General features: G+C 39.1%; 1 protein-coding gene across 4 annotated transcripts in view; it reads right to left on the reverse strand.

Moving 5' to 3' along the window:
* The window catches only part of LOC132122762 (rho guanine nucleotide exchange factor 12-like), a 61,874-nt gene that overhangs the window by 16,546 nt on the left and 29,317 nt on the right, over positions 1 to 16,011 (reverse strand). For 3 of the 4 annotated variants that reach the window (XM_059533141.1, XM_059533142.1, XM_059533140.1), the window contains exons 3-15: positions 11,796 to 11,890; positions 8,845 to 8,901; positions 7,342 to 7,440; positions 6,238 to 6,287; positions 5,985 to 6,042; positions 5,732 to 5,901; positions 5,331 to 5,405; positions 4,827 to 4,925; positions 1,821 to 1,928; positions 1,544 to 1,672; positions 1,365 to 1,463; positions 1,174 to 1,284; positions 266 to 364 (exon numbers count right to left, since the gene is read on the reverse strand). In XM_059533141.1, coding sequence (XP_059389124.1) covers positions 266 to 364; positions 1,174 to 1,284; positions 1,365 to 1,463; positions 1,544 to 1,672; positions 1,821 to 1,928; positions 4,827 to 4,925; positions 5,331 to 5,405; positions 5,732 to 5,901; positions 5,985 to 6,042; positions 6,238 to 6,287; positions 7,342 to 7,440; positions 8,845 to 8,901; positions 11,796 to 11,890 — 1,249 coding nt within the window. The remainder of the gene's footprint in view (positions 1 to 265; positions 365 to 1,173; positions 1,285 to 1,364; positions 1,464 to 1,543; positions 1,673 to 1,820; positions 1,929 to 4,826; positions 4,926 to 5,330; positions 5,406 to 5,731; positions 5,902 to 5,984; positions 6,043 to 6,237; positions 6,288 to 7,341; positions 7,441 to 8,844; positions 8,902 to 11,795; positions 11,891 to 16,011) is intronic. The other variant, XM_059533143.1, reaches the window with a different exon arrangement.

A 16,011-nucleotide genomic window follows, 5' to 3' on the forward strand; every position in this document is an offset into this window, starting at 1 on the left:
CTCACAAACACACACAGAGTTTGAGAACAACAATATGTAATGACCGTGGAAGTAAAAGGTTGTCTGAGAGCGTGTTTGCTTCCTGAACCTGAGGGTGCTGGGAAAGGAGTAACCCTCCACACACCTCTCAGGACAAAAGGTGCGGTTGATCTGGGTGGATACAGGCTTTTGCCTCAACTTGTCCACAGACCAAATAATACCAAGGCAAGAGCAGAAAATGACGGGGTTGAGCGAGAAGAGATGAGGTGTGAAAAGCTCCACTTACTGCCCCTCGGTCTATGAAGAACGTCAAGAAGTCCATGAATATCCGCCGTGTTTCTTTGGAGTTGGTATGTTTGTAGAGGTCAGCGTACAGGTAGCAGAGCTGGGGAGGCAAGTGAGATTCAGTAAGCGATCAATAGCAATTTGAGACAGATTTGTGAATTTGTTTAAAGAAATTAATACTTTTACAAAAACATCCTGCCCAATGTTGTCCAGTGAAACAATGCTTATATTAAAGGCAATGAAAACAAATATAGTGAATATAATCATGTAGGCTATCTAATGTATAATGTGCAAAATCAAAAATAATGCTCTTTAAACAGAAGTTAATTTCACTACAATTAACTAGTCAGAGCATCTGACTGGTTGAGCTGCTATAGAGTACACGTTAACTGCATCTTACCAGTTATTTTAAAGCCCTTAATATAAAAAATATTCCATGTTTAGAACAATATGGTTTATGCACTCAGATTTTTGTCAGTGCATCCAGTTTGCAGTTTGGATTTCGGAGTGGTTTATCATGCATTCATTGTACATCAGAGCTTGTGACATGAATCCTTCAGTGGAGTACTGCATATGCTACAATTTCCCTTTATTTATTTATTTAAACAATGCTTTCTGCAATTAATGTATTGAGATTTGGATCCTTTTCTCATGAAAAGAATAATCAAGGGTGAAACAATTTCATAAATTCTCACATATGGTGAACTGAATTAATGCAGGCAAGTTACTGATTTAACAAAGATCCTAAAATCCCTTCTTCAGAATATATGGGGTATTTTTTGTCAACCCAAGTTGACAGTTTTACTGTCAGTCAGGTGAAAATTATAAATCTGATTGCTGAGAAAGCATGACCAATAGCAATAGTCTCGATTGCCTTAGCAAACACTGCTAATTACAGCTGGAACTCACCAGAGGTGCAGGGTCAAACTGAGAGATCACATGGTGTAGGAAGGCAGCAAGATGAGCGGGACGAGTCTTGAGCAGCTCGATACTCTGGAAGCAGCTGCACTGGCCGTTTACCTGAGACACATCAGATCAGATTAAAGAGGCAGGTGACTAAGACCATGGTCCCTGCACTGAGGGAAAGGAACTGAAAATACCTGCTCCTGCTCAATGTCAAAGTCATCATCTTCAGCAGCAATGATCTCTGAAGCCAGGCGGGAGGGTGGGTTCCCTATGGTGGCTGAGACACGAGTCTCCTACGGGGAAGTAGAAAGGCGTGACAATCATGCTCATCAGAAATCAGGCGGAAAGGTCCATCAAAAGCAATGGTTCTCACTAGTTCAGAGCCGTCCTCGACATCAGGGGAGGGGCAGGAATTGAGGCTGTCTCTGGGGGTGCTCTTCGGACTCGAAAAGTTGGAGTCCCTTTGGCTCTCTGGAGAGGCTGGGTAGAATCGGCGCTGGACCTGCACATCACACACCATACACACAATTATTTATACCACAGGGAAGCAAGGAACAAGAACCAGCGCGTACACTCGTGAAATAAGTGCCACTGTTTAACTGAGATCAGTGAAGGTATCGCACTGATAAGAGAGCACAATGTACACTTACACATGACACTGAACTTCCACTCCAGAGACGATCTGGGCTGAAATCTCCCTTATATCGATTCTCATCCACCCAAACGCCATCTTCACTGTTCCTGACACACAGACTCTCCTAAAGCATAGATTCAGATAGTCAATACATGCCTGATAATTCAAAGCTATTGAATCAGATTCAAGATATATTTAAACTAACATAATGTCTAATTAATTGTCAAGCAATATATCAATCAGATTAATCAATTAGCATCCTCTGAAAATTGTTTGCCCAAAAATGATTGCATAAGAAACAAGGGAAACCTGCTATTATCCAAAAACACACATTTTTACAAATATATTTTTAGTAATTTATGTAAAATTACTAATTTATTGATGTATTATACTCACCAACACTGCATCTATGTGATCAAAAATACAATAAGTAATATTGTGAATATTATTACCTTTCAATATAACTTTTCTATTTTAATATTATTTTAATATTATATATATATATATATATATATATATATATATATATATACACACACATATATATATATATATACACACACATATATATATATATATATATATATATATATATATATATATATATATATATATATATATATATATATATATATATATATATATATATATATATATATATTAAACATTATAATATATTTTAAAATGTAATTTATTCCTGTTAATGCAAAGCTGAATTTGTCACATGATCCTCCAGAAATCATTCTAATATGGTGATTTGGGGCTCAATTCTTATTATAAATTTAGAAAATGGCTTCGTTGTAAGATTTTTGTGGAAACTTAACTATCATATAATATACAAATAAGGGCTGTCCTCGACTAAGGATTTTTCTGGTCGACTTGTTCATTTTAAGCATTAGTCGACTAATTGCACGCTTACTAATAAACCATTTAAATCAATAAAATGATCCTTTAACTGCCTACAAAGCCTAATAATCACTCAAGCACACGCATAAAGCTTGCAACAGCGCACCGCAGAAGCTATGGTTATGAATGTGTCAGGGAAAAACAGTAAGGAGACTGCGTTAACATTTTAATAATTAACTGATGATCAAGTGCTTTCTCGTCAACTCCAAAGTATAGTTGATGCATCTGTATGCATATTTCACATGGATTATTACATAATCTGATAATATTTGTTTTACATTTTATTTGTGTTCATTTTAAAGTAGACATTTCACTCTCTATAGATATAGTTTTAATGTCTGTTTTGCACTCAAGTTTAAAGACCGAGACAGCAGAAAGCGTATCCTGTTTGGTTTCATTATTTTACAAAAGCACATTTATATGTTCGTTACAGATTTGAAAGATGTATTACTCTTATCTGTATGACCAAAAATTACGGAATATTTTAAGAGCAAGTGAGCGCACCGGTGCCTTCATCTGTCCTGCAGTGAGCATGCTACTCTTCAGCTTCCACTCTCCGCACACACACTTAAACAGCGGACATTTCTCTAGGGTAACATTAGATTGAGTGGCTATGTAATGTTGCTGCTACCTACATATTTCAGATAAGCCATATTTGTGGTGGATGAATGATTCGCGAGTGTTTGGTTGTACTGATGGATGTACTGCATTACCATAAACCAGCCGTTAACAATCTGCATGACTTCACCAATGTGGATTTTTTTTTGTGGTCGACCAAGCCTCTTCTGGTCGACCAACGATTAGTTGACCATTAGGGGGCAGCCCTAATAAAAATATTTATAATCAAACAATCGGTCTCTCTACCTATATCCAAATTGGTTGACCACTCCCTAACAGTGTGTTACTGATAGTGTTGGGAACCGAGAACCGGTTTTATATTTTTAAAAGAACCGGAACAGTTAGCAATTTCTAAGTTTCAGTTCCGAAAACGGTTCTGGTGCGACATGTGACCAAGCGCTGTGAGCAACCTTGTGCCAGTGTTCTGGTGATTTGCTGCTTCCTGTAAAGGATGTCACAAAATGAATAACAGAAATTCTGCCCTGCCTCATTAATTACTGAGCACATTGTTTCCAATGATATGCACTCCAGAGACTTGCCGCGATGCATCGTGTCTTCAACTGCCGAACACGTTTCCCACGACTGTGCGCGCACTCACGTCTTTGATAACTGTGCATGTAATTTTTGTCTGACTGTGCATGTACCAGCAGCGCGCAGCATCTGCCGCCAATAAATTACATTATATTTGTCCCATATTGTCATTAATATACATACTGACTTCAACTTGGACCACTAAATAAATAGACCGCTATTATTATGTAAGTATGAGGGATAGATTATTTAGTGTACATGTCATTTGAAGAGTGATAAACAAAGTGACAGAAAATATTTATTTTCATGCATTTTTAAATGTTTAAAAATGTGGAAACCACTCATTGCATCACACCATCTCCTGACTGTATTATTATTTGTAAAACAGGGGCTTTTGGAGAGTGTGTATATACATGGTTATAAGTAAAACAGTTTATATTTCATTAATTTAGGGAAATTAACAAGTGTCTCAGCCCTCAAAGGACTAATTGGTCCAACCAGCTCATTCCTGCTTGAAAAGCAAGATGTTGATAGTGTAAAAAAACATCAACTTTGAAGCACATGCTGATTGATGGACTAGCATTACTCAACATTACTTACTACCTTCCAGCAACACTACATTAATTTAAGGTAAAATAGTTATAAAAAAAAAAATATATATATATATATATATATATATAGTAATAATTTAAATGGAACCAGAATCAGAACCTGAAAATTAGTATACTGCAATATGTGTTGAATTTTGACATTGCCAACCTTTAAATTAAGTTGACAGTAAGTAATAAACAGCATTGAGTAGTTGAGTATTGTGCATTTTTCCTTACCAATATTTTTTAATAGTTGTTTAATGATTTTAATGGAACCAGAACCATTAGGTGGAACCTGAAAATTTCTAATGATTCCCAACCCTAGTTACTGATGCTATGAATATGAACAGAATTGAAATTGGTTAGAAATTTCATACATTTATATGGCCCTGCTGATGTGGAATGTGCTTCTTGGCTTCCTGGATGTCCTGTAGTGGTTTGGATGTGGGAGTTCTGCTGTAGTCCGCCTTCAGTCCCTGAAGAAGAGACATTTTCATAAACTATATAATCAGATCTTGTACACACACACAGTCAAAGGGTAACAGATGAATATCAGTCTGCTCTCTGACATGTTACTCTAAAAAAAAGTCTACTTTTATGCTGCTCTCCAAGACAATGAGAATGACAGATCTTTTTTAACAAGACATGTGAAGGTGGAACTGTGTCGAAACATAGTGGGGGGAGCTTAAGTCTCATCTCTCCCTTATCAGCTATACCGAAGCTCTAAATTACCTCCCAACAGGAAAGGCCTCATTCTTATTGCAACATAAGTCATATTGCAACAACACAGGTCTGTAACTCAACACTTTACTCACAGGCACATTTTTTTAAATTGAAAGTAGCATGTGTGTCAATTTTTAGTCTGATATTTAGATTCTGACCTGTAAGTCCTGTTGATCCTTGGACACCATCCTCTTGTTGCCAATTATTTGGTTGAGTGGAGCACTGCTCTCTTCCTATGTAGGGTTGGGTTGACAAATGACAAGGAGGAGCAAATTATTAATACTGGATATATTATGCTTCCTTTACAGGAAGCGGCAAATCATCTGGCACAAGGTGTGCGACCTCTGACATATGTGGCAATTTTAAGTCGCTTTGGATAAAAGCGTCAGCTAAGTGAATAAATGTAAATGTAAAATGTAAATGTAAATATACTGGAGAATTTAATTGAAGGACAGATGAGAGAAGAAAACTGACAACAAATAAACACTGAATGAAAAAAACAAAACAAAACAAAAAATCAGATGGGAAAACAATTTGCAGCAATCTATGGAGTTCTTACCCATGACACAAAAGGAGAGGTGCGTTCCGCTGCATTGTATGAGTTGGGAGATGTAACAAAAGGGTCCTCATAACCCCCCGGTGACCCGAGACCCACGTCCACCTCAGACAGGGGGATCTGGGGCAACCCGGGAGGCTGGCCTAATACTGTGAGGGCCACATATGAGCCGGCTGTGAAGAACAAATTAGTTTTGGTCAGTGGTGAAGACATGAGTGTGTCTTTACATAAAAAAAAAAAAATGGTTTATACTCACATTTAATCAATTTCACCACTTCAACATGGTTGGATTGCGTCACCAATGTCCCGTTCACCTAAAGCAGGGGACACAAACAATGATAATGCAATATACATGCAAGTTCTCCTACAGAGGCTCAAACGTGGGGTCATTTTGTGACCAGCAGGTGGCAGAACAGACAGATGCTGAAACGCAGAGGTGAAAAGAGGGGAGTAGTGCGCAGTGAGAAATACAGCTTTGTATAGTAGCCTTGCATCTGCAAACATCTCACCTTAATGATCCTGTCCCCTGTCTGAACACCTGCACGCATGGCAGCGCCATCTACCAAAATACATGAGAGGATTATGACAATTATGAATTGAAAGTATTTTCTGGTGCAGCTTGTGGTTGACGAAGTGCTACCATCTGGTTGCTAAGGGATTCTGGGTGGGTTTTCAGCACATTGCTATGTGGTTTATGTGCTCCATTTACACCGCACATGAACTGGTTTTCACTGTAACTTTGCAAATGATGAAACCTACATTTTGGGTATACACACATGTACTGTCTCGTGTAAATGTGCTCAATCACAATGTCACATAGTTAAATACTTGAAAACTGAGCAATTATGCAAATGTGCATTTTGTCCTGAATGATCCCATTTAGACAAAAATAAATAAATAAAGTTTTGTAAAAAAAAATCTGATATATTTTGGATACATTTTTGCTGTTCAGACTTTAAAAATGTATTTGAGTAACATGCACTTTTTTTTTGCCCCACTACAAATGTCAAAGCTTCTAAACTTTAGTCAGGGTAGACGCCATATTGAATTTTATGCCATTGAAAACTAAGCTGTGAAGGGAATACATTTACAGTCTTTAGAAAGGCATGCACTCTATGGAATTTATACAAACTTTCAATTTACTGTCATAGCTTCAGATTCAACTATTTAATAAAATATAATAAATACAATTATTTTATGAAATTTAAAAGTCCATTTTACAAAACTATTCCTTCAGAATTTTCACAGCTCAGAACTTTCAAAACTGGTTTATGAGGTTATGTTTTTGTCTACTGAAAAGTTTTTGGAAAGCTAAGCAATTGTCAACAGCACAGTCCACTGAACAAACTGCCTCGTCTTCATTCCTGTCAAAATTGAAATATGTCTTTACCCTGACTTCAGTGTGTCTATATAATATATATAATGTTTAAATGTGTTTTAATAATACATAAGATGTTTATTTAAAACGTTATTCAGTGTTCCCTGCTTCTCTTTTATTATGGTTTGAGGTGTCCTCTTGGGTGTCCCCCAAGCGGAGAGTCTCGACAGATGCTCACAGGAGCTGGTGTGGGCGGAGCCAAAAAGACAGATAGCGTGACTGACAGGCATCTTACCCTGTTTAACGAGCTGCACAAAAACAGGGTTGTCCCCACTGACGGTCAGCCCAAAGCCGTTCTCATCTTTCTGAATGATCACGCATCTCTGAACCAGCCCTTGAGGAAGGGAGAGAACAAGAGGAGAGAGAAAGTAAGTTATGAAAGGAGCAATGAAACTGATTTTACTGGATTGCCAATGTCTTTATTAAAGCATTCATCAGGAGAGGCCCATCAAAGCAGATTACAGTTACAATGACTCCAATACCTGATCAAACTGACAGGGTAAGTAAGTGCAGATAATCACAGACATAAAGTACTTGGCACCATAAAAAACTGCAGAGTTGTGAAATGAACACATCAATCTTTCATTCCGATTAAAATCCAAACCGCTTTGCAGAATAATGGAAAGATACAAGCAATGATAAAAGCAGTGGAGGAGAGGGTCATAACAGTCATCTAATGCTGCAGTCTGTGAGATGGGCCTACTTTCAAAACTGATAGTTCATCAGATCTGAACACAAAAGCTGCAGTTCACGGATGGCAGAAAAGAGTATGACCTGCTCTGTCACACAGAGCTGTCCTGTGTAATATACCTTCAACTCTTCAAGAAATATTGCGGTTTAAACATGACAGCGTGGATTACCAAAGAGTTTTCCTGTAAACAGTGATTTACATAGTTATATCACATATAATCCTCAAAATTACAGGATCTAAATAATCATGACTGAATTTAACAGAATTCATAATTAATTGTATTACTTACTAACACATGTAATGTTAAGATGTTTATCATGGATATAGTTTGAATCAGGGCGATCTAGTGCTATTATTCCAAGTGTACTACTGCAAACATGTTTTCAATAAGTCGTTTTAATTTGACCATTTCAAAATAATTTATTTTCTGCATTAAGTGGACACCATACAGAGGCTGCCTGTCAGATTTAAGTATTTATGTTATTTAGGTTAAGATTTCAAGTATTTGTGTTATAAAATAAATGCTCAAATAAAAGCGGTTCATTATATTCAACAAAGAAAACTGAATTAATGTATTTCATTGTTTCTACAAAAATATTAAGCAGCACAACTGTGTTCAACATTGATAAGAATGTTAATAATAATTCAGCTTCAACATGAAACTGACAGGAACAAATTACATTTTAAAACATTAAAATAGAAAAAGTCAAACTGTAATGTTATTTCACAACTGTAGTGCAAATATAAAGTTAACTTTGCTCACTGATAAAAAAAAGTAAATAATATTCAGTAAGTACTAAGTATATCATGCAATAGTTTAAGTACAACTATAACAGTTATCGGTTTTAAACGGAGCATTCAAACTCTCTCAGTCTTTATCTTCTGAACCATTAGGAATATTACACCCATAGCCCAAAATGAACTCAGTGGAGATGCTGCACATTAATAAATGCTGATAATAACACTTGAACTTCACATTGCTGGAGAGGAATCACCTGCAGAAGAGTATAGACAGAACTAGAAACAGCAACAGTACGATCATCTTACCAAAAGACTCAGGTCTCCTGTCAGCCACTACAAATCCACTCTTCTGCACCAACACGTCTGAGCCACACAACATCATGATACAACACGGGACACACACATATCACAGAGGACACAGAGAGAGGACTCAAATGAAAAAATGAGCAATGGCACAAATACACACAGTGTGGCTGTTTTGGAATGGATGACTGTCTATTGAGGAGCAGTGAAATCCTCACTGGGAAAGTGTCTCCCCTAAAATGATTAACAAGATGTTCAGGTTTTGAGGACCCCAGGTGTTAACCCAGAAATCAATGCCTGGCACAAATACAGATATAACCAATAAACAAAGTTTGGGATGAGAAGGGCTTTAACGAGAGATAGCATTCTCAAAAACAGTTATGCAAGGATGTTGGTTTTTGCTTTCATCTTGAAATATACAGTTAATTATAGTTAATCAGGTAAACTGTGGACTTGAACTTGAACTTCTCACAAAAATGTAATCAGTGATGCTGTTTAACAGAAAGTATAAGATTTAGAACAACAGTCTCCATTACGCAAGACTTTACAACTTTGGCCTGAAATGAATCACACAAAAGAGCCACGCTTCTCAGACACTCCTAACGAGATACTGGGAAGACATTAGGGATGGGTGATATCAATGTGTTCTCAAATTAACTTCCTGGAAATATAAGATTAAGCAACATTGTGAATAGTGCAATGTGATGTGATTTAATGTGATTTTTTCTTTACTATATTTTTGTTCGGCCTCTAGATATTTTTGCAATTTGAGGGCATAAGAATGTTAGGACAGAGATATTCAAACACAATCTATAATGTTTATGTTTGTAAGTTGGATCCATTTTCATGAATTGGTTCAAACTAGAGAGAAAGTAGACCAAGATAGAATTTAGCATCATCCTGATTCCCTCAACAAAAACCCAATAGGATTTTTCCTTTGTTTTTTGAATGTTGTAGAAAAAAAAATGTGACCAACAAATATTTGGTTCATCATGAAAATCTTCACAAATTAAGAACCTTTATAAATTGCACAGCCTAAAGACAATCACCAGAAATAAAATGTTAAAGATTACTGATGTATTTTATGTCATAGAATAAAACTTGAAAATATCTTGAACTGAGTTTATCACTCATTTTTTATGTATTACAATGTTTTAGTAAAAAAACATATGCAGCAAAATACCTGATGTTATATTGTAATGTTATATTTTTGTAAATGTAAATAGAAATAGTTTGATATCTTGCATTTTTAGTAGGCATGTCCTGAGCCATCATACACATTTGAGCGTCTGTGTTCAGTGTATTTGATGAACACTTTTGTAACGATCACTCATTCATTTATTGTTTACTTTTATCTGCCATCTGAGACATTGTTATTATAAGTCATTATGGATGAGTATCATGTAATATATATACACATATACATTCTTCATACATTGGGATTGATTTTAATTGCTTTAAGTACTTGAACTGTGCATCAAACATGCATGCATGCAAATATACAAGGATTGGATCGGGACTCTGTATCGGCAGATACTCAACATTCAATAACTCGGATCGGGGGCACAAAAAATCTGATTGGGCATCCCTAATTTTTTGTATTATCTAACTAAATGTATCTACTGTATTTTCTTCTTTTGTATTAATCACTTTAAACGTACTAGTTCTGAACCTTTTTTACCCATTATCCAAGTCCCTGACAGCCCCCAATCAAACAAAATGTAGTCTAATTGTCTTCAATGAATTTTGAAGTTGATTGTTACTTTGTGTTTATAATGAGGACTATTCTCAAATTTGAAGAGATTTGAAGAAATTGACACTTAATTTAAGGATCCATTAAACTGATCAAAAAAGACAGTAAAGGTTTTTTTTTTAGTAAATTATTTGGCAAAAAGTGTAAGAACATTCATTTACAGAGTTTAAGCATGTTGGTGATTTTCACTGCTTTGGTGATGTTGAGGTCTCTTTCATGTGCCCCCCAATGCTATCCGAACACCCCCACTGAGAAACACTATAGTAGACAACAATGGCTGCTTAGTCTAAAAAAGAAAAAAAATAAGAAACTTACTCCAATTCAAACCAAACATACAATATCAAATACCGTCAAAAGAATGAAAAAATATATCTTATTATATTAGTATAATATCAAACTCATATTTTTAGCTATATCACCCAACCCCAACACTGAACAAACACCACACTGTTTAAGATGTTTAGTCATGCATCAGAAGAGGTGAGTCCAACAACAGAGAAATAGCAGAAATAAACATGCATCATATCCTTCATTTAGGAGGATATTCTCTCTAATATGTGAAAGTGAGATATTTTTGTTAGGTCTAACCAATAAAACAAAACTATGCATTGTGAAAACTGCTCCAAAATAGCTCAGAAAGCTTTGAAAAGATTTTTCTGATGAAATTCTGTCATCATCTCACTCATCTTTCAATCAAACAGGAGAATCTCCCCATCCAAACAATGTGAATCATATTTTAATTGATACGATTATCACATTGTTCTCCACCATAAACCTCACATTAATGGCCATGCACAGGACTACTTTTCCTTCTTTACTCTCATCAGCGTGCTGAGAGAAAAAAACAGAAGAGGCAAAACTCAAAAGAAAAACACACTGACAATGTCCTTCAACTGCCAAAACCGGAGCCAGGAACATGTGCATCGTTTATGGCCAGCAAGTATGAATCATGTCGCTGTGTAAAGCCGTTCCAGTGCAGTTAGTGGACGGGCACAGCCTTCCATCTGTGCTGTGTGTGGAGGAAACTGTTTCCATTTTAGAGTCTGCATAGACTGTGTGAGAGGAGCAGTGTGCTTCAGTCCACAGCACACACTCACATGAGCAGTCAGGACAGCCTTTATTGTACAGCTAAACATTACAATTCTGTATGAGTAGAGAAAGTTAAGTGTGAGTGTGTAAGAAACTCTCGGACAAAATGTACCTGTAGGGTCAAACTCGTGTGTAGGGGTACCAGACAGCTTTTCGCTTTTTGGCCTCTTGTCGGGAAGGGGGTCTCTGCTGAGAATGCTACTGGTTCTGTAAACACAAAGAGGAGAAATCAATGTACAAAATCAATGAAACACATTAACACACTGCAATGAGCACTCAACATAATACACAAGTGGTTCTTTTATCTGGGAGGGTTGTGACACAAAAATGAGTTGCAGTCTAATCAGCTTGAGTACACAAGGTGAAAAAAAAGCTAAATAATGAAACCATCAACTAAAGATATAAGAAAATGCTTCTCTTATTTTTTTTTTTTTTGACATTAAAGTACATCAAACCCAACAATATTTAACACAAATTAATTTGCTACTTGGCGAAAGTTAGTAAAATTAGTCAGATCTCAAAATGGAGAGGTTGCGTGACATGCCCTGATCCCCAAAACCAAAATGAACAAAACTCTTCATGAACAAAACTTTGCAAGGTCCATTGGTTCACTCTGCAGCCATATTGATAATGCCCCTGGGCAGCTATTTATAGTCATGCAACTACAGCTCCTGTTTATTTGAATGGAGAAAGACCAAAAACAAACGTGTTTGTCAGATTTGTTTCATATTTCAAATAGGGCTGTGCTATATGGACAAAAAAAAACCTATCACGTTTTTTTTTATCAATTTTGCAATTTCGATTTTAATCACGATTTTGACACACAGACATGCTTTACAGTCATAAATGCATTCAGTATAAATTTGAAACATATTTCCTAAAGAAAACCAATAAGAGCTTTATCAAAAAGTTTTAACATGTCTCTAGAACAGACATAAGTCAAAATAATCACTAAGTAAAGATGTCAAACAAATGGCTAAAAATAATAATAAAAAAATAAAATAAAACCTGTGTTCAGGGATTTATTAATTTTTTTTTTTTTAGGCACGCTGCATCCTGATTGGCTCAGTTAACATACTGCGGGAGGCCGGGGCCACGGAAAATCATGCTATAAAGCAATTTAGAAATCGCGCACACTCAAATCGCGATTTTATTTCGATTTCGATTAATCGCACAGCCCTAATTTCAAATTAGGAAATTATCTAATAAATCGCAATATCATATATTGTGCTTTTTTAGCTCAAATCATGCTATAAATAACATCTCGGTTACGTATGTAACCTTGGTTCCCTGAATAGGGAACGAGATGCTGCGGTGACGTCACCACGTATGGGAACACCTTCGGTGTGACGAATGTCTGAAGCCCTATACCATCCCGCCAATCCTATTGGCCAAATAGCGCGTGGCACCGCCCAGTCATGCGTAGGCATATATATACCTGGTGCCGCGCGCCATTTACCTCAGATTTCATGACGAGAAGGGAAGAAAACTATCAAGGTACGGCACGGCCAGAACCGCAGCATCTCGTTCCCTATTCAGGGAACCAAGGTTACATACGTAACCGAGATGTTCCCTTTCATAGGTCACTTCGATGCTGCGGTGACGTCACCACGTATGGGAACGCTATACCATCACGCCTGACGTACCTGATAGCTTGGATCCAAGGAAGCATCTGCTCAAGCGGAGAGAACCCGGGAGCCAGGGGCCATCCTCACATCCAGACTGTAAGACCTGATAAAAGTGCTCGGTGAGGACCAACCTGCCGCAGCACAGATATCATCCATAGAAGATCCACTGAGAAAGGCTTGAGAAGAAGCCACTGCTCTTGTGGAATGACCTTTTACTCCTAAGGGCGAAGCGAGCCCGCGCGCCTCATAGGCCAAGGAAATAGCCTCCACCAGCCAATGGGACATGCGCTGTTTCGTAACTGCATGGCCCTTATTCTTATGTCCAAAACAGACAAACAGCTGGTCAGACTCACGCCATGGGGCAGTGCGATCCACATAAGTCTTCAACGCCCTCACAGGGCAAAGACTTAGATCTCCAGACTCTGTCGCAGCAGGAGAAAAGGCCTCCAGGACCACCTGCTGAAAATGAAAAGGATTAGACGCGACCTTAGGAACATAATTAGGCCTAGGTCGCAACAACACTTTCACAGAGCCTGGTGCAAACTCCATGCACGAGGGTGAGACAGAGAGAGCCTGTAAATCCCCAACTCTTTTAAGGGAGGATAAAGCCATGAGAAGAAGTGTCTTCAGAGACAGGAGCTTATCCGATACAGTTTCCAGGGGCTCAAACGGATGCCCTGACAAACCCAGTAACACAATGGATAAATCCCATGAAGGAACTCGCACAGGGCGGAAAGGCCTCAACCGTCGCGCACCCTGTATAAAGCGAGAAACCAGTGGGTGACAACCCACTGAAACACCACCTATATGCTCATGGTGAGCTGAGATAGCTGCCACATAAACCTTCAAGGTGGCTGGTGTCAATCCCTCCGAAAAACGGTCTTGAAGAAACTCCAGTACTGAAGCCACAGGGCAGTAAACTGGATCCACATCATGAGTTTCACACCATGTCATAAACAGTTTCCACTTGAAAGCATATAAGCGTCTCGTAGAAACTGCTCTAGAGTTCAATATAGTCTCGGTAGTTTCAGCAGAAAGACCGGGACATATCAACTCACTCCGCTCAGAGGCCACGCCCACAGGTTCCACAGATCTGGTCTGGGATGCCAGATCCGTCCCTGTGCTTGCGATAATAAATCCCGTCTGAGGGGAATCTCCACCGGAGAGCCCGCTAACAGATTGATGAGATCCGCAAACCACGGCTGTGTGTGCCATCGCGGAGCCACCAGCAACAGCTGTCCCACTCTGTCCCGCCGTATTCTGCATAATACCGCTGGGACTAGCCGAATCGGAGGAAACGCATACAAGCTGGTCCTGGGCCAGCTGTGAGCTAGCGCATCCAGACCCAGGGGTGATGGAGGGCTCAGGGAGAACCATAGCGGGCAATGCGTAGTCGTGCTCGACGCGAATAAATCCACTTCCGCTTCCCCGAAAATATGCCATAGGTGATTCACCGTTTGGGGGTGTAATCTCCATTCCCCTTGTTCCAGAGTCTGCCTGGATAATAAATCCGCTCCGAAGTTCAGTCGTCCGGGGATGTGAACAGCCCGGATCGACAGAAATTTGTCGTGAGACCAAAGAAGAATCCGCCTCGCCAGTCTGCACAGAGGGCGAGAACGTAATCCTCCCTGATGGTTCAGATAAGCCACGACCGCAGTGTTGTCCGTTCTGAGAAGCACATGACGGCCGGTCAGTAGACTCGAAAAATACTGGAGAGCCAGAAAAACCGCCAGTAATTCCAATTTGTTTATGTGCCAGCTGCGTTGTGCCGCTGTCCACACTCCGTGGGCTGGGCGCCCCTGACAAACAGCTCCCCACCCGGTCAAAGACGCGTCTGTCGTGACAGTCTCTCGGGAAGCACAAATTCCCAGCCGAACCCCGGTGAGGAGAAATTCGGCTGATGTCCATTGCTTTAACGACATCACACACCTCCGCGTCACCGAGATCGTTCGATGCGGAGAACAACGGGGTGAAATATTCTGTCGTTTCGTCCACCACTGAAACGGGCGCATGTAAAGCAAACCCAGGTGAATCACGGGAAGCGCCGCCGCCATTAGACCTAGTAGTCTGAGGCACAGTCTCACTGTCACTGTGTGACCCGCCCTGAAGTGCTGAACGCATGACGTAATCGACTGAGCGCGCGGGACAGAAAGCTTTGCTGTCATCGCGCGAGAGTCCAAATCTACTCCCAGAAAGGTAATCCGTTGAGAGGGGATTAATACACTCTTCTGGAAGTTTGTGCGTAAACCCAGGCTGTGTAAATGATTTAGCACAATATCTCGATGAGAGTGTGCTTGAGTCTGAGAATGCGCTAACACCAGCCAGTCGTCCAGATAGTTTAACACACGGACGCCCCGGAGCCGCAACGGGGCCAGAGCTGCGTCCATGCATTTTGAGAATGTACGGGGAGCTAGCGCTAAGCCAAAGGGAAGAACACGGTACTGATACGCTTTGCCCTCCAAAGCGAATCTGAGGAACTTCCGGTGTCTCTCGATGATCTGAATATGAAAGTAAGCATCCTTCAGATCGATCGTGACAAACCAGTCGTTTGGTTGAATCTGAGACAAAATAGATTTTACCGTCAACATCTTGAATTTGCTCGACCTGAGTGCAAGATTTAGACGGCGTAAATCCAGAATGGGTCGTAATCCGCCGTCCTTTTTTGGTACCACAAAATAACGGCTGTAAAACCCTGACTCC

This window comes from Carassius carassius, chromosome 41, assembly GCF_963082965.1.
Source record: "Carassius carassius chromosome 41, fCarCar2.1, whole genome shotgun sequence".
In the NCBI taxonomy this organism is placed as follows: domain Eukaryota; kingdom Metazoa; phylum Chordata; class Actinopteri; order Cypriniformes; family Cyprinidae; genus Carassius; species Carassius carassius.